This window comes from Protomyctophum parallelum (assembly GCF_964188405.1).
Source record: "Protomyctophum parallelum genome assembly, chromosome: 14".
Lineage (NCBI taxonomy): Eukaryota > Metazoa > Chordata > Actinopteri > Myctophiformes > Myctophidae > Protomyctophum > Protomyctophum parallelum.
The window spans coordinates 22559419-22579539 of NC_139709.1; the positions used below are offsets into that span (position 1 = coordinate 22559419).

The window sequence follows — 20121 nt, forward strand, 5'->3', positions numbered from 1 at the left end:
ATGGGCTGTGTTTCCTGAGCTTACACATGCCCTGTTGAAACTGTCCTCAGCCCCAAATGACATACCACAGGAGGTAATGGCCACAATTGAGAGGTTTATTATCTTACTCTATGACCGAACCAGCACATGCACAGAAATAGATACAGCAAGGAAGAAGTTATTTGCAAAGAGACACAATGCACAATCAATCCCTCCAACCAAGGCTGCCCTAGAAGAACATGTCAAGAGAGCAGTATTCCAAGGAGGCCACGTGTGGGGTCAAGTGCTGGTGTCAACCCCAGAACTTCCTTCACCGTGTAAATGGGGCTGGTCAAAGACCTCTGAGGGGGACTATGAACCCTTCTGGACATGCCTACCAGATGCAGGCCAGTCCAGTTATGAACTTGTCACTTGCAAATGTAAGAAGGGTTGTGTACGACAATGCAAGTGCAAAAAAGCTCAGTTACAGTGCACAGCCCTCTGTTTCTGTGAAGGCGAGTGTGAATAGCCTTCCAAGGGATAGACCCTAGGGTTGGCCTCACTAAATACGAGTATTGTGAGATAGAAGGAAGCTTCTTAGAAATTCAAATTCTGCATCAAGAATAATGTATAATTCAACACAGAGTTCATCCATATTTAACCAGTCTGAAAAATGGCGGCCATTTTGAATTTTCATTGAAAATGTTATATTATCCAAAAGAAACATTTACCAAGTACTATGCATGGAAATATGTCCAAATATGTCTGAAATATCATATTATATCCATAACTCATAAGAAAACAGTTGTTTCCGGCGGCCATTTTGAAAAATGGCTGCTATGGGCGCTATGTTGAAAATTCAAGATGGCTCCACATCCAAATCTTTTTAGAATGCCTTTGGCTATAAGTGTACCAAATTTCATGCTTTTATCACAAACTGAACGATTCATTCATATAATGGAGCTAAGCTGCTGTACTATTATGACAACGTTGTGTGTTTAGACAAAATCATTATTTTGTACAGATATTCTTAACTCTAGATAATACAGTGTGAGATTGCACATCCTTTCGGCCTATGGGATCAAATCCATTTCTTTCCCATTGACAGGAAAGATGTTGATGTGAGGGTGGTCGCTATGGTAACCTATGGATGGATTGATTGAGGTGGACAAGAAAGAATGAACGGAGTGAGTCATTGTGTTCGTACGGGGGAGGGGGACACTAATTGAGGAATGAGGGTCTCCCCCAACAATGGGAGGATTGTGGTTTGTGTGAGAGAGAGAGACAGACAGATATTCAGTCAATGCACAAAAGACATGTTTCATAGCTTTTTCGGGACATTAGTTTCTTACATCAGTTCACAATGAATCCATGTATGTAGCATGCAGTAATCCTGGTTTCTAAACTGCCTCCCCCTGGCCAGCCGGGTCGCCTGAAGGAGGGGAAAGGAACTGGTCGGAATAACGTGTACCTTCCATGCGCTACGTCCGGCCGGGGAAACTCCCCCCTGTCAGGTGAAAAGAAGCAGCTTGGACTCCTCATGCATAGGAGGAAGCATGAGTTCAGTCCGCTGCCCACCCATGTTGGCAGAGGAAGTGTAGCGCCCAGGATTACATTAGATAATTGACACTGGGTTGCAGTCGCAGTTCCCCATGCACTTTTGAGTGGTGCAGCCACTCCAAGGAACAGCAATGTCCGTCCCTATATGTCCATCCATCCCTATACCAATAGCGGCAAAAGTGGCGCTGTTGTGCTAGAAACAGAGAGAGAGATAGTGTTGCACTGTTGCCTGCTAATTACAATGTGGAGCGTGCATGAGAGAGAGAGAGAGAGAGATGTCTGCTAATTCCCCCACACAGTAATTCTGTCATTTCTCGACCGTTTCGGACGTGGGGCGGCTCGCCAGAACTGGGGCGGCACCCTCTGCATGTTCCTGTGGGTCTGGAAGTACCGGGGAAGCCTGGGGACCCCCACACGGAGTTGCACCACTCAGTTCACACAGGTGTGATTTTCTCATAGACATTTCAAAAAGTATTTAAAGATCTGTAAGCCTCGAACAAAGCCAACTCGGATTGTGACAAATCATGATAACAAACACAATTTGTTGGGCCGAACAAATAATTTGAAGAATTTCTTTGTTGTTTTTCTTCTTTGTAATTATTTGTTTGGCCAAAAATATTGTTTGTTGTCATGATTTGTCACGGTCCGAGTTGGCTTTGTCCGAGGCTTTAAAGGTCTTTAAATATTTCCTGGGCCTGTCGTCGTCATGAAAGGGGACGGGACTGCGACGGGACCGCTCTGTGTATGCAGTTTGTGATTTTGAAGCATAATTTCTCCACCTTCGCCTCTCCACACACACACACACGCACACACGCGCACAGTGTGTGCGCGGTGTGTGCGTGCGAGAGAGACATGCACACTCGACTGTGAATCTCAGCACGCCATGCAATTCCCTTTCATGCTCAGTATAATAGGCCTATACTCAGTGTTACTGTAACTCTTGAGTGTGTATACATAATGCAGCCCAAAATATATGGACCCCTGTCGGTCGGAATGAATGAATGGATAGACTTTAGGCTAGCTGTGTGCGCTCGTGGGCTATAGTTGGCATGTGTACGTGGATTAGATTTCACATGGGAAATATGTTGGAATGAGATAGATGGAACTGAAATTCATGAATCAATGCTGCAAGCTCTCACACTAATCACACACTCTCTCTCTTTCTCTCACACTGTGTGTGTGTGTGTGTGTGTGTGTGTGTGTGTGTGTGTGTGTGTGTGTGTGTGTGTGTGTGTGTGTTGCATTCTATGAGTTCTGGTGGGCCCTACAGTGCAACAAATTCATTCTGACAGCAGGAACTGAGTGCGTGAGACCACTCCTCCTCCACTCCCCCATAAACTATATCAATGGTTATTATATAACTCCATCCATCTTTTATCCTTCCTTCCTTCCATTCTCCCTTTTTCTTTCTAAAGGCTTATAGCTTACTGCTTAGTCGTACAACGGTGTCACGCCATCTACAAGCTCACAATGCAGTGGGACCTTAGAGGACACGCAAGCTTGTTTGTAGATGTACCCCCCCCCCCCCCCCCCCCAGTGCGCGACACTGTCGTACTACTACAGTAAATGACAGGGCATAAATTAGGCATGACACACTGTGGAGCGTCCAAGCGATTTGTCATCCCTGCTTCTGTGTCCACCCTCCTACCACCCCGCCCCTCTCTCTCTTTCTCTCTCTCTCTCTCGCACTACTCGCCCACTTTCTAATTTCAGTAGCCCAGATGCTGCTGTATTGCCATAGCAACAAGAGTTATTAAATGGCCCTATAAATACATCGAGGCATTGTTAAAATAACATGATGGCGTGAAATGTGAGAAACTGCATGAGAATGCACTGTAATAACCCTTTTCTACATGACTGCTATGATATTAGGCCTAATATACTTATTGCTTTATGGAAATATTAAAGATTTCCTATTGATTTGATGACTAGCCTAGCACGCGCGCGCGCACACACACACGCACACACACACACACACCGCCCCGTAAATAAAGTCTGAGTTTTCCCCATACTGTAGGCTTACATGTTTTTTTACTTTCTTTACACACAAACGCGCGCGCGCGCGCGCGCACACACACACACACACACACACACACACACACACACACACACACACACACACACACACACACACACACACACGTATAGGCTACTGTTAAAGCACCTGCAGGTGCTTTACCAAACCGGAATTAACATAAAGCCCCATAGGCCTAATAACCATTGATTTCCAATAATCTAAAAAGCCAAATTTAAGAGGCTTTCAAAGCCTTATATCTTATATCTTAATTGCTAGTTATTGCATGTCGGAATGTCGGCAAGCGACACCTTCGTTCTCGTGCTATGGTAGTATGGTGTGTTATATAAGAAATTAAGCTTAATGAACGACACGGCTATTCGGCTAATTAGGACGACACTGACTGTACGACGTGCGCTCTATTTATAACTTGTGCGCGTAATAACGGTGTCGTCCCAGTAGCCTATCATCATTTCAGCCAATGTAGATCTACTATTTCATCCGGTCGCATCGCATCAGCAGCCGAGGGGGGGGGGGGGGTGCTGTGAAACGTCACAGATTCCCCCCCCCCCCTTTTTCTTCTAGTGGTTAAAGACTAATTTATGCTCCATCGCGTGATGGTGTCGCGCGGCCGAGAATATATCCGACCTACAAGCCCACAGCACGTCGCGTCCGCGACGTGCTGTGGGCTTTCAGGTCGGCTATTCTCTTCGCGGCGACACCGTCGCGCCAACGAAGTATAAAGCAAACGCGGGGCTCGACTCGTAGAGCAGCAGAGAGGAGAGCATCACTTCATTCTACCAAACCGCCCCCTCCATTCCGACCGACCATTGATCCAACAACCACTCACCACTGCCTCTCTGGTTCTCTCTCACACACATTGCCTCGCCGGCTTTGCTGAGCCTTCATCACCCGCTGCGCTTTTCTTCATTTTTTAGTCGGGGGAGGAGGTGAAAGGAGGAGAGAGAGAGAGAGAGAGAGAGAGAGAGAGAGAGAGAGAGGGAAAAAAGCACATTTCTTAACATCATCAACCAACCCCAACCATGGCTGGCACCACCGAGGATAAACCGGCGGCTGACAAGGAGGAGAACAAGTCCAGCTGGAAAGATTCCATCTACAACTCGAGGACCGGGGAATTAATGGGTCGCACGGCCAAGAGCTGGGGTAAGGAACGGTCTGTATGGGGGCGGGGGCACTGCAGATTGGCCATCAATTAGAGAGGTGATGAATGATGATCATTCATTGTCTTCTGGTCGGTAGTAGTAGGCCTATGCCTATATAGGTTCTATTTTATTTCAAATCAATGTGAATCAATGTATTTTGTGTGTGTGTGTGTGTGTGTGTGTGTGTGTGTGTGTGTGTGTGTGTGTGTGTGTGTGTGTGTGTGTGTGTGTGTGTGTGTGTGTGTGTGTGTGTGTGCGTGCGTGCGTGCGTGCGTGCGTGTGTGTGTGTGTGTGTGTGTGTGTGTGTGTGTGCGCGCGTGCGTGTGCGTGCGTGCGCGTAATATGCGGTGTACCCGTGCGCCCAGTGGTTGACATGGCAGTCCATCTTGAGGTAGCTCAAAACCCCATTACTGGCCTGCATGGCCTATTTACCCATGGTGTGTAAAACTACAATAAAGCCTTATTTTACGCATAAATTAAGGCATGCTATTATAGACGTTTCCCCATTGTTGCAGAATCCAACAATAACAGCCTGCACAAAATATACTTTGCTGCATCAATTCAAGGTAGGCTATACCCATGCCTCTCACCAGGATGGAGTCCTCTGTACTGACACCACAGTGCAGACCATAGCTGGGCCCCAGCTCATTACCTAACACCTACTGTATAGACCTCACTCTAATGAGCTGTTTTATCATCTTCGCCTCACTCCACCACACTGGCCACAACGCTTAGCTGTGCGCATACTATAGCTCACATTTATGTAATGGTTCTCCAGTTCTGAGGTAGAAGCACTCCACACTCCTCCTATAGGCTGGGGGGGAGCGGAAGGGGAGGGGAGGGGGGGGGGGGTGTCAGGCTAGCTAGCTGGGGCTCTGTGCTGCTGTGGGATGCTCCATTGCAGTTGCATGGCCGCCCACATTAGCATGCCTGTCAAGGTCAAATGGGATTCCCTCTCTCTCTCCTCTTTCGCACACTGGGCAGGTGCATTGTGGGATACTGTTGAAGAGGAGTGAGAGAGAGAGGGGGGGTGCTTCATGGAGGAGGCTCAGGGGTCCATCCTTTTATTGTCAGCTTAGTGGGGATCTGTGCTGTGTGAGCTGGAGCTGCCATATATGGATTGTGGTGAACCATTTTGAATGGATGCTACGTGGTCTGTGCAGGGCCTGAAAATCAGCTGTAATTTGATTGGGCCTCGCCGTGATGAAGTATTCATCTACATTATGACTTGATGTGGGCTTTCTTAAAGGATGGTTTCTTATCAGATGGCATTGCCATTTGGTTGAACTAGCTCCTGATGTATTATATATTACCCTCATTTCTCTCTCTCTGTCTCATATCTCTCTCTCTCACACACACACACACACACACACACACACACACACACACACACACACACACACACACACACACACACACACACACACACACACACACACACACACACACACACTTATTCTCTTTCTTCCTTTCCCTTGGTTCCTACAGGCTGCATTCTGTTGTTCTACCTGGTTTTCTACCTTTTCCTGGCGGGCATGTTTGCCCTGACCATGTGGGTGATGTTGCTCACATTGGACGACTACGTGCCAAAGTACAGTGACCGTGTGCCAACCCCAGGTCAGTGCCAACCCACCACACATCATTTCACGGCACCCCGCTCTCTCAGGGAAAGAGATGCATTGTTGCCGAGGAGGAATCACCGTAATATGTGCTGATTCATAGATGCTTTTTTATTGATTTGATTGATTTTCCTTCGTTATGACAGGAGTACAGTTGAGAACGGTGTAAGGTTTCCTCTCTATTTGTAATGCAAGACACACCCTGGCTAGCGTACTCCACCTTTCTCAGCCAGTGATTAGTTTGTGCCACACATCCAGTGCAATATACAGTATAAACACCATGCTGCCACATGGTGTTTTACTGGAACCCCAGCATTCCTATTCTGGGGCAAAAATTCGCTGAAAATGGCAGTTCTACAAGCCACATTATGAGCTTGTAGATAGTCTATGTTCAACAAAAGGATTTGGTGTAGAGACAGTGCAACCGAGCTCCGTTCTACCAAGTGTAAGTGGTTAACAACACTGCTCTCTGTCTCAGGGTTGGTGATTCGTCCAAAATCATTGGACATCTTGATCAACAAAAACGATCCTACAAACTATGGAGAGTACGTTACACACCTGGAAAATCTCCTGAAAAGTAAATTACATCTCTGCCTATCTGCCTATATTCTCAACAGGATTTATTTTGAACCTATAAATAATTATATAAGCCACTCAATTCTGTACATTTGCAGAAATATTAATAATTGCTAACCTCTGTCAGCGTGATTTGTGGTGGACGTCTTTCTGATCGCTCTCTCTGCTTGTCCCACGCCGTTCCAGACTACAATGACACACTCCAGGAGAAGAACGAGTTGTGTCCTCCAGGGGAGTATTTTGATCAGGACGGTAAGAAAGAGGACGCGCAGGAGAACGGAGCAGAGCAGCCTCTGGGGAACGAGGATGTGAATGCGAAGAAAGCTTGTCAGTTCAAAAGGAGCCTCCTGGGTCGTTGCTCCGGCCTGTCCGACAACACCTTTGGGTACAGTGATGGCAAGCCCTGCGTACTGCTGAAAATGAACAGGGTAACTTCACCATGCACAGACAAATTGAGCCACTTCCTCTCTTCCCTATTCAAGGCGTTTCAAAAGCTTTGAAATGCATCTTCATTTCCTTCCTGCCTTCCTACATATCTGTCTCCTCTTGTTCATTTTGACAGTGGCTGAAGATCTAAGAATAAAAATAAAAATATACTGGTGAAATAATTCCAGAGTTATTTGCGACATCAGTCACTTCCAATAAGTCACCCTCTTTGTTTTCCCTTATAGATCATCGGTTTGAAACCCCGTGGGGATCCGTACATCAACTGCACATCGAAGGTAAACTTCTCTATGTAATCGTACTGTAGATGAGATGCACGTTTATCCATCTATGTTTTTGTATTCTGATTCGTCTCTATGATTTTGTTGACATTGTTACATTTCTTTGCCCTTTTTTATTTTTGTTTCTGATTTCTTTTGTTGCATGCGGTCACTGATGGCTTTAGGGTAAGATTATATGTAAATTATGAGCATTAAGCCTAACAGCGTGATGCTTTTCTTTGAGTAACAGGCTCTGATATAGCAGCTGCTTATGCCATAAACCTGTCATAACATCACATAACTGCGGGATACAACATCATTTCATACAATAATCAGCTGAAGTAAAACACAATGCTTTGCAATTTGCTCATCTGCTTCTTTGTGTAATAACATGCTAGGATATACTTTCTTTCCCCCACCTGTTTCATGATGTTTCTGGTTTGATGTTTCATTCATCTGATGAATTGAGCTTTGAAGTTCACGTGTTGACTGGTTTTCATCTTCCATCTCCTTGTAGACGGAAGCCAAGATAGACTTCGCATACTTCCCCAATGGGGGAAGAGTTGATAAGATGTACTTCCCCTACTATGGGAAGAAAGCTCATGTAAGCCTTTATGCTTTGACCATTATTTCATGTATCTGTTGATGTATTTGCAGTGATTGATACTCTCTCTCCCCCTCTCTCCATCACTGATGTAGGCGAGCTATGTACAGCCACTAGTTGCTGTTAAACTGCTTGTGACTAAGGAGGAATATAACACAGAGCTGACCATCGAGTGCAGGATCGAGGGCTCCAACCTACGCAACAACGACGACAGGGATAAGTTCCTGGGCCGCGTAACCTTCCGGGTCAAGGTGGTTGAGTAAGCGGTCAGAGAGTGGCTTGTAACACGAGCCCAACCACAGGGCTGCCCACTGTACTAGTGGGGTTTACGAAATGGAAGGGAGTGTCATAATTGTCACTGAGAGTGTTATTTGTGCTAGGACCAAAACCGTTCCATTTGGGGGCATTTGGCTACTGTAGTACCGTACATCGTCGTGGTGTAGAATGTCACTTTGTTGACATTTTGTGATGCTTCCTTCTCTTTCGAGAATCCTCAATGTTATCATTTGGACCTCCTCCCAGATCCCCAAGAGAATCTGATATAGGCTCCGTCCCAGACTCGACAACTCCATTCATTCACTCATTACATTATTCCTCATTCACTCACTTTAAATTCTCTTATAGTGCTGATAAGATCGGGTGCAATGTAAGCGGATGCAGCCATAAATAGATAATGTGCTGTGTTACAGCTCTGATCTGTCCACTGCCAGAAACTGAACGTTATCTTCATCACGTGGAACAATACGATGTATTGAGGGAGATGTCGAGGGTTTTCACCTTGCTATGCCATCCATGACATCGGACATTTCCATCACAATGCCAACAGTGTTCACTGTACCACCTCACAAACTCTGTATCACACATCGCAAGACATCAGTCCCTCATAGGAAATGATCTTCATAAATAACTATAGCCACTATATTCCTATATATGAAATGCCAGTTTGATGATGATTATCCCTTGTCCACACTATGAATAAATTTTTGATCCCTATCATATTTAGGAAATTGTAGATAGATCTCTGTGTTGTGGACCACCTAACCACAGCCCAGTCTTGTGGTGTGTGTGTGTCTGTCTGTCTGCATGTCTGTATGTCTGCCTGTCTGTCTACCTGTTTACTCTCTCTAATCTACTGCCTCCGCTGCAAAATCCAATGTGTGGATGGGCGAGTGGATACTATATACAGTATAAATGGTGGATAAGGTCACACACACACACACACACACACACACACACACACACACACACACACACACACACACACACACACACACACACACACACACACACACACACACACACACACACACACACACAAACTATGTACTGTATATCCCTTCATGTTCTGTATATCTATTTGGGTCTGAAAGATTGTTTGTCGGTTTCTTCTTTTTCTTTTTCTTCTTCTTCTTCTTCTTCTGCCTGTTAATCTGATTGTCTGCCAATCTGTCTATTTCTTCTCAATGTATATACAATATACACTACAGTATTTACTTACTTCACACTGTATTTTTGTGTCACAAAACACAAGGTCTGTGCACTGTAAAAAAGAAAAGAAAAAATAATTTAAACAGAGATTTACAGGAAAGATCTTATCTTATTCAAAGCTATGTTTACACAGTCTTTAAAGGAACCCACATTTGAAAGAACAACTTGTAACATCTTATCAGGGTGCCTTAACACCTGTGAAAATCAATTGTGGAATAAAGGTGATTTTGGAAAAAAAATAATATATTGTTCATTTTTGTGCAGTATTAAACTTTGGTATTTTGCAGGGTTGGCCACAATTCGTTTAACTAACACTGACTCTGTGGAAATGTAAGCCTAATGTTAACCAGCTTAAACTCCCTATTCTTAGTGGACAACTGTATAGGCTACTCGGGCCGCAATTGTTTCTCTTTATCTTTTCTAAAAAGCAACGCATTGTAAGTCTGTAGGTCTGCCATGCCCATTTTTGACTAATGTTCCCCATAGAATTTAGAAACTGTGGTTCAAGTGATTAAACAGATTTTGTATTTATTTAACCACTGCGATGCGTTGTGTGAGCTTGTAGATTGGCTATTTTCACCATGATTCTCCTGTCTCACTCCACTCAACTGGCTGGGTCTAAACTCAGCACCAAATAGGTAAAATCATTAAATGTTCCGCTATCATCATTATTTATTTATACATTATTTTCTTAATGAAACATATTGTCTATGACTATGATGACCATTGACCATGGCAAAATGCTGGGTCCTGACTCCTGACCATACTCCTGACTCGATACTGGCCACACGAGGGAGCCAGAAACGAGACAGACCAAGCTGTCAATAATTAATGTGATTGTGTTCAACAAATAGGTGCCATTCGCTGGACGCTAAGACATGTTGGAGAGTCATCCAATGTATTAAGGTAAAATATAAATACTAAATGAATAATTTATGTAAACATGGTGCCCAGCAGATTGTCACTGAAAAATAAGATCTGTCTTGTCTCCTTTTAAAAGAACACTCAAGGCCTAGGCTATTAACTTTCAGTTTCATTACAAGAAAAAGTCACATTTATAGACTAAATTAATTTAACTTCATGAGTAATTAACTGTTGAAGTTTACAAGAAGGCACCAATGGCTGAGCCAATAGACATTTATTAGTAGCCTCCAGCCCTTTTCTAAGAACTGTTGAGATATGACGTCATTAGTCACACTGATAAGAAACAGGATGCGCACGCATAGCGGCAGCACAAGAACCCTTCCTCTCATAAGATGCAAACTTTCAGATGCTGTTTTTCTCCCAGTGTGGAGGAAGAATGATTAGGATTTTTATTGTGATCTGTCGCCCTTGAAATATATAGTCCTTGGTTTCTGTTGTGTTTGAACAATAATAGCAATTCAAAACAAGTCAAAACCACACCTCCAGTCGCTGTCATAAGAACGGGAGGTGGGCTCATGATCACGGCAGCAGAGCCTATTTGTGCATGGCTGCACCTGCACGCGCACCTGCAGTCCATCAAGTATTATATACTAGAATTTCGCGGCCGCTCATCCCAGAGTTACTTTGCCGCGCACTATGGGAAGAAGGACATTTCGGGAGTTGACTCCACATGTAGTTTTTTTGATTGATTGAAATATGTATTAACAGTTTGCAGAATTTACAGTACATTTCAAGCACAAACTCAATACAAAGACAGTAACGGATGGGTTATTAGTTATTATTATGTGTCCTTATTAGTGTAGTGTAGTCAACACGTTATGGCTCATACACACTGCCCGGTATTTCCTCCGATTATGCTGTCGGGGAGCATTTTTGGCGCTGGCCGACAAAACCGCTGATCTGACGTTAAGCGGTGCCCAAAAGGTAGATCAGGATCTACCAGTATAGATCACAAAGGCTTTGCAGTTAGACCACATGACATGGCCCTAAAAAAATATATAATTTTAATATAAAAAACGATTTTTGCATCTGCCGCTTGAGATGACCTGAGAATTAACTGAGATGACTTGATTGATTGACATCAAAAAGGGCCTGTCAGCTCAAACACAATGCAATACTTGTTGTTGCGTACAATCATCAGTAGCAAAGTCAAATACCAAAAATAAAAACCCTACCATTTCCATCCCCCCCCCCCCCTCTATTTCCCATTCCATGTGCGTTTGTCTTATAGTTCTCTGCACACACACACACACACACACACACACACACACACACACACACACACACACACACACACACACACACACACACACACACACACACACACACACACACACACACACACACACACACACACACACACACACACACACACACACACACACACACACAGTATTGGCAACAAATTGCACTTGAAGTACAGTACAGTTGAAAATAGCAGATCTACCAGCTCACAATGCATAATCATGTAACATATTGTAGCGATCTCAGGAACCGGAGGCAGAGACGTAGTCACAATGATAAAGATCTCTCTTTATTACTTCCAAGATCACTCATATAACAGCAGCCAGTTTGTGCACATTCAAGTTAGACCAGCATGCACTCTCAACCTAACTACACACACAGAGCAACCCGTCACTCCCAGTCGCCAGTCCCACCCCCACGACAGTCCCATTGGCTGACGCCATGGCTGGCCGCTACAATATTCTGTTTCTCTCACACACACACACACACACTTGCTTGCTTGTGGTTGTCCATCGTGTGATGATCCGCAGTCACGGTTGCAGACCAGGCAGATGAAAGCGGTACTCGGGGGAACAGGGGTGGCTTTGCGGGCATGCCTCTTTGCACGCTTTGCTGCACGGTGTTGTGTGCGCTGGCTTTCCATATGCTGCACTCCTTGTGCGGAGCGAGAACGCCGAGGTCGCGACAGGAAGCGAGTTCCTCCAGTGAAGAGGGGTTGATCTGGCCTCTCTTCAGTGTGGTCTTAATTTGGTCTTTGAACCGCTTCTTCTGCCCGCCGGCACTGCGTTGACCAAGATGTAACTGGCCGTAGAGGACTTTGCGTGGTAGTCTATGGCTGGGCATACGGATGACATGACCCAACCACCTGAGTTGATGTTGGTTCAGGATAAACTCCATGCTGCAGCTGCCTGCACGTTCCAACACCTCTGTGTGTGGCACTCTGTCCTTCCAGGTGATGCTCAGAATCTTCTGGAGACATCTGACATGGAAGGCCTCCAGGCTTCTGAGTTGGTGGCTGTAGATGGTCCATGCCTCACATCCATACAGCAGTGTGGGGACGCAAACTGCTTTGTACACCAGCACTTTGGTGTGGAGATTGATGTCTCTGTTCAAAAACACCCTTCTCCGTAGACGACCAAATGATGTTGAGGCTTGTTTAAGGCGGTTTTGGATCTCATCATCCATTGTGCAGTTGTCAGCCATTATGCTTCCCAGATATTTAAAAGTGGGAACTGTAAGCAGTTGTTGTCCTCCTGCTGTGAAGGTTGTTGGCTGGCATGGGAGGCCAGCACTCAACTGACAGATGATCTCTGTTTTCTGGGTGTTGATTGTTAAACCCATTCTGCTGTATGCAGTTACAGCTGCAGAGAGAGTGCTCTGTAGGGCCTCTGGTGTGTGGGCTACAAGGGCACAGTCATCGGCATACTGCAATTCAATGATGTTTTCAGAGGTCAGCTTGGTGGTTGCCTGTAACCTCCTGATGTTGAACAGGTTACCATCCAGCCTGAAGTCAATGGTGACTCCAGCCTGTTCCTCCATCGTCCTGTGTAACAGTGTGGTAACACAGACCAGGAAGATGTTGAACATGACTGGGGCGAGCACACAGCCCTGCCTTACTCCAGTCTGTACACCAAAAGGCTCAGAACTGTGCCTGCCCACTACCACGCTGGCCATCATCCCGGAATGAAATTGTTCAAGGATGGTGAGAAACTTGGGTGGACATCCAAATGTCTTCAGCACTTGCCACAGCAGGTCCCTGTTCACTTTGTCAAATGCTTTTGAGAGGTCCAAGAATGCTATGAACAAGTCCTTGTGCTGATGCACAATGCATTTCTCCTGGAGTTGACGTGTGACAAAGATCATGTCGACTGTCCCTCTTTCCTTTCTGAAACCGCACTGTGATTCTGGTGTGACCCGTTCGGCTATTGTTGATGTGAGTCTGCGGAGCATGACCTTGGCTAGGACTTTACCAGCAATGGCCAACAAGGAGATACCCCTACTGTTGGAGCAGATGGATTTGTCTCCTTTGTTTTTGTAGATGGTTACAATGTTCGCATCTTTCCACTGTTGGGGGACACACTCTCGTCTCCACACTTCCAAGATGTAGAGGTGCAGTGTCCTCATACAGACAGAGCTACCAACCTGCACACATTTTGTGTACCAACCACGCAATTCTAGGTGTCTATACGCCTAGAATTGCGTGGTTGGTACACAAAATGTGTGCAGGTTGGCAGCTCTGTACAGAGGAAGCCTCCTTCCTTGAGGATTTCAGCTGGGATGTTATCAGGTCCAGGGGTTTTATTGTTTTTGAGGGTTTTGATTGCATGTCGGATTTCATTGAAGGTTGGTGGGAGGTCTAGGTCTGACAGGGTAGGCTGTTGAGGAAGCTCTGCAAGGACTGTTGTGTCCACTGGAGTAGGCTGGTTGAGCAGGGTATTAAAATGCTCAGCCCATCGTTCCACTATCAGGGCCTGGTCCTTGATGAGGGTTGTTCCATCAGCAGACCTAACAGGAACCAGGGAGCAGCTTCGGGGGCCGTAGATGGTTTTAACTGCGTCGTAGAAATTGAACATGTCATTCCTATCTGCATGAGACTGGATTTCGTTGGCTTTTGCAGTCCACCAGTCATTTTGCAGGTTCCGCAGGGTTGCTTGGGCCTCAGAACGGAGGGCTTGCCATTGCTTCTTAAGGGGTTGTGATAGTGGGTTGTTGAGGGTGGCTCTGTGTGCTTTGTGCATCTTGTCCAGAAGGGCAGAGATCTCTTCATTATTCTCATCGAACCAGTCCTGATGTTTTTTGGTTTTGAAGCCAATGGACTGGGTGGTGCTCAAAAAACTCCACTTCTCATCCATCCCGGACTCAGAACTGATCAGCTGTTCAATGTTCAGCAGCTTATCAGCTAGGCAGCGACGGAAGTTGTCTTGGGTGTCGCTGTGGGCGAGTCTGGCACAGTGGAGTGGCTTTTTCTTTGTACCACATTGGCGCCTTAAAGGCCGGACATGGATTCTGACTTTTGTCAGGATCATGCGATGGTCTGTCCAGCAATCTGCTCCTCGCATTGCTCTTGTATGGAGCACATCTTTAAGATCAGCCCGCCTCACAATGGCATAATCGATCAGATGCCAGTGTTTGGATCTGGGATGCATCCAGGATGCCTTGTACTTGTACTTGTTCTTTTGTTGGAAGATGGTGTTCGTGATGGTAAGGTCATGTTCCGAGCACAGACTAAGAAGTCTTATGCCATTGGAGTTGACTTGCCCAATGCCATGGGCGCCAATAACCCCATTCCAGTTTTGTGTGCTCTTCCCAACTCGTGCATTAAAGTCACCAAGCAAGATGACTTTGTCACTCCTTGGAATACGCTTGAGTGTGTCATCAAGTGCCTGATAGAAGCGATCCTTCTCTTCATCATGGGATGGTAAGGTTGGTGCATAGGCACTAATCAAGGTCATGTGCCGACATCTTGCAAGGGGTATGCGAAGAGTCATGAGTCGCTCATTGATGCCCACTGGTGATTCTGTGGGCTTGGGTAAGAGGCTGTTCTTGACTGCAAAACACACACACACACACACACACACACACACACACACACACACACACACACACACACACACACACACACACACACACACACACACACACACACACACACACACACACACACACACACACACACAGAGAATTGACATCAAAATGTACTTTACAGTTGAAAATAGCAGATCTCCAACTCATGATGCAGCAACACAGCAGATCTCCAAGCTCATGATGCAGCAACACAAACGTCCAACATAGATAAAAGTAATTACTCACCTACTGCTGCAGGTCCATAAATAATCCCAGTGTTGTTCAAGATGCATAATAATGATTGTCGCGTGGTTTAGCGACGACTACCACAGTCCACATACCACTATGAGAGGAGAACGACACACACGTGCGACTACACACACACACGTGCGATACCGCACGCACGCAGCGCACACAGCATTGATGTGTGTTGCTACGAAGCAGCATTGTGTTGCTACGGTACGTGCGATACCGCACGCAGCGCACGCAGCATTGTGTTGCTACCTGGTATAGATGATTATATATATATATATTCATTCCGTGGTTAAATCCCTGTAGGCTACCCACATATTGGTAGCCTATATTAGCCCAATATTGGCGTTATGCATTTCACTTGAATAATGTTGTGTGCGCACGTGCGGAGAAAGACAGTTATTTAATGAAACTCAAGATTATAACGTCCTGTCTCGCTGCCGGCGTGTATAGGCTGCACGGCTATTCATGTGTGTGTGTGTGTGTGTGTGTGTGTGTGTGTGTGTGTGTGTGTGCGTGTGTGCGTGGCGAGAGAGAGAGAGATCGTGGCTTCCAGGCGTGCGTGTGCGTGTGCGCAATGAAATGTACTCGGCAGTATGTCTGGCAGGCGAAATGGCGAATTCGAACGGCGTAATTGTAATAGTTTGGAACAAGCCAAATTCTGTCAAAGAACAATATTTATGTAACTAAGAGATTAGCTGAGAGAGCGATATTTAATATAGGGCCTACAGAGATTTAGAAGGAATAAGCAAAATCGTGAGGCGAAAGTTCCTCTCCTTCCTTGTATTTTTCAGCACAGGCTGAGAGGCAGAGCTAGTAGCCAATGAAAAGACGGAGTAGTAGTTGCCAGGTTCGCGAATTGTAAGCGAGTCGTAGTGTGTGTTGAATGGCATTTGAATGGCATTTGTGGGCTTGTGAATGAATTTTCTCACATGTAATTTGTGCTCACTTGCATAGACTTAGGCATTTTTGGTGGCAGTGCCAGTGCCAGTGTTTGGCGGGTGGTGTCGAGTTTTGCCGTTCGGCGCGTTAGGAGGAGATAGCGTTGCAACACTGCGAAGGTAAGTGTGTGACGTCACTGCCGTGTGAGTGTGTGTGGGTGTAGTGTGTAAGATTAGCCTCGGTCCCAGGCTTACTTATCTGCGAAAAGAAAAGCCTGGTCACAACCTAAGGCAGAGAAGCTATCGGCGGTTGTATCCTCCGGAACAGCCGTCAAATGTATTTCCCCCGGATACGATATTTTCCAGACCAATCACAACACTTGTTTCATTCGCGGAGAATGTAAACTGATTTGTAAAGCATCAACGATTTCACTTCCGCTAAAATCCCGCAACTTCCGCTGATAGTCTTTTCAGCTTAGATCTTGCCCAGGGTGGTGTAAGATGGTGTTGTGGGTGTTGCAATAGAGCACCGAAGTCTGACGTCACTTTCAGTAGAGGGCGTCAGTCCCCAGGTTCATGTATTTTTTTAGTTGCATTGAAATCGCCATAGGAGGATTTTTAGATTGCTTCATATAAGAACTGTGTTTGAAAAATAAACATGTCATCCCGGCCGCTTCACTCTTATGGATATGAAGAATCAACTGACTGAGAGAAAACGTTAATGTTACTGCTACTGAATTAGTTACATTTTCGCTAGAAGCAGACTGTATCATATATGAGTGACTGACTGTTGCAAACGATACAGAGACACCTCCCTGACAATAACGCAGAGACAGCTTGTTTATTTTTGGACCACAACGCTTATAGTAGACGATATTAAGATCACCCCATGTTATTCTCCATAGAGAAATTACTTCCGCGAACCAGGGGAATCGAAGGGATGAGCGAGTTACGTCAGGACTTCGGTGCTCTATAGCGACGTAGCTGTTGTGGCTTTGGGTTTCTTGCCATGTGTTGGGTACAACTTTACAACTATTAAATTAGATGCTTCGTCCCTGGTGTCGCGCACGCAGACGGGAAGGTTAGGCTGCAGGCATGCTGAAAACGCCTGTTTTGCTTCCAGACTTCCAGTACTCTATCCAGAACCTAGGCATTAAGATTGTCTTAACATTTCACTGTCCTATTACATTTCTGATCAGATAATAGGCTTATTGGTCTTAGACTCTTAGCTAGAAAACGAATTGACAGACATTGAATGAAAATATCCACTAAGCAGCGGTCCCTGCAAGTGTATTGAAGTGGTTATGGAGAGACAGACACTACAGACCAGGCCAATTAGGCTATATAATAGTCGATTACAGTAGGTCCATGTTGTTGAAATTGAGTAAGGAAAGTGTGTAATAATACACTCATTCTTGAGATGAGGGACAAAAGTGGAAAAAACATGTCCCACACATAAGAGCCTTATTATTGCTAAAAATAAATTAATTTAATAAAAATAAAAGCACTTGCAAAGTTAAATGTAATACAGTTGTGTATTATTATGCCATTAATTTCATTATAATTGTTTTCATATGCCATCTGAATTAGTTAAAAGCAGGCACTGTACCCAAAAACGCCTGTATTTAGCCTGTCCCCAGCAAGTGGTCATAATTTCAAACTGCTAAAAAAGTGTCTAATACTGTCACAATCACATAAATATACATACTAAATTAAAGTAGATTGTCAACAACATAGCAAACAATATACACAATAATTTTAATTTATATTTTCCATTAGATATCTCATATCAAATGTGTGTCCCACGTCTCCCGTCAACTCCGTCAGGTTTTTTAAAAGTCTTAAATTAATCAGAAAATATTGTCGACAGATTTAGCCTGAAGACTCCTTTTCCAAGTCCCGTTTGTATTTGTTGCAACAGTGGAGCACCTGGTCTGACAAGCATTCAATTGTTTGATATTTTAAACAAACAATGTTGATATCAGGGTGGTCACAGCTTTTACATGTCAACTCCGTCAGGACATTATTATGATCTTTGTTAAGAATTCCAAAATAATGTTTATTATAAAAGTTTAGGGTTAGGTTTAGCTAACAAATGAAGCAAAAACAAAATGGCTACATTGTACTACAGAGGGTTAAGATGAAAACAAATGACATTTTGTCAACTCCGTCAGACGTCAACTCCGTCAGGTTTTGTGTCTGACGGAGTTGACATGTATCTGACGGAGTTGACAAAAGTGTTCCTAAAACAATAAAATTATAGTTTTTGAATAATGGGACGTATTCTAATTTGGCACACAGTTAGAGCATGCCTTAAGGAACATTTTTGGCTATAGGGCCATCACAGATTTGTCTCGTGGTGACCATGGCAGCCATTTTCCAAAATTGCCGCCACCTGATGTTATTTTACAATAACTCAAGTTCTACACCACCTAGGATCTTGATTCTGGTGACTAAGACTACATTTTCAAGGATGAGGGATACAGTGGTACAATTTAGATTTTCCCTGTGACCATGGCAGCCATATTTCAAAATGGCCGCCACCTGCTGTTATTTTACAATAACTCAAGTTCTACACCACCTAGGATCTTGATTCTGGTGACTAATCATACATTTTCAAGGATGTGGGATACATTGGTACTATTTAGATTTGTCCTGTGACTATGGCAGCCATTGTTTTTCAAAATGGCCGCCACCTGCTGTTATTTTACAATAACTCAAGTTTTAGACCACCTAGGATCTTGATTCTGGCGACTAATAATACATTTTAAAAGATGAGGAATACAGTGGTACTATTTAGATTTGTCCTGTGACCATGGCAGCCATTGTTTTTCAAAATGACCACCAACCTGCTGTTATTTTACCAATAACTCAAGTTTTAGACCACCAAGGATCTTGATTCTGGTGACTAATCATTACATTTTCAAGGATGAACTTTCTCTGGGAGGGGTCAGGGCTTATTTCAGGTGCAGGTTGAGTTGCTAGACAGGACATTAAAAGGAGGTGGGCTTTCTGGCCTTTGACTTGTCCCTTTCAGGTACAGATGCACAGTTTGACTTCACTGGCCACTGCAGTGTGGCGTTGATCTTGGTGGCCTCCTGCCAGTGTTTCTCCATCCTTCTCATGACCTCTGTGTTCTGGGGCTCTGTTATAGTCAACTTACATTGTCTTGGCTGGAGATTGCTTTCCTGCAGGGTCCAGCCCAGTCTTGTGCAGATGGCTGCTGGCCCACCTGGAGGCCCCAACCTCACTTGTTCGGTTGGTGTGATTAGGTGGGGTGGTCTTCCCCAATCAGGATGAAGGGTTTAACCCTTTCAAACGGCAGTCTGGTTGTAACAAGTGTCTGTATTTAGTTGTGAGGCTAGATACAGGATACGATTTCTCACCCAGCCCCAGGTGACTTGAGGTGAAGGCTCCTTTGATTTGGTAACATTGCTTTGGTTGACATGCTGGGGACACAGAACGACACTGATGCCTTCAGTGTCTGCATATCCTGCCTGATAGTCCTGAAGGCAGATCTTCTGTCTTCAGTCTTTCGCTCACTGTTCACTGCTCACTGTTCACCTCAA

General features: G+C 44.8%; 1 protein-coding gene across 1 annotated transcript; it reads left to right on the top strand.

Moving 5' to 3' along the window:
* The first annotated feature begins 4506 nt into the window (after positions 1 to 4506).
* On the top strand, positions 4507 to 9800 carry atp1b3a (ATPase Na+/K+ transporting subunit beta 3a). The gene is made up of 7 exons (XM_083782448.1): positions 4507 to 4696; positions 6184 to 6312; positions 6793 to 6891; positions 7077 to 7318; positions 7562 to 7612; positions 8112 to 8198; positions 8294 to 9800. The coding sequence occupies exons 1-7, from the start codon at positions 4576 to 4578 to the stop codon at positions 8459 to 8461; spliced, it is 897 nt and encodes a 298-aa protein (XP_083638574.1). The 5' UTR covers positions 4507 to 4575; the 3' UTR covers positions 8462 to 9800.
* Positions 9801 to 20121: the final 10321 nt, after the last annotated feature.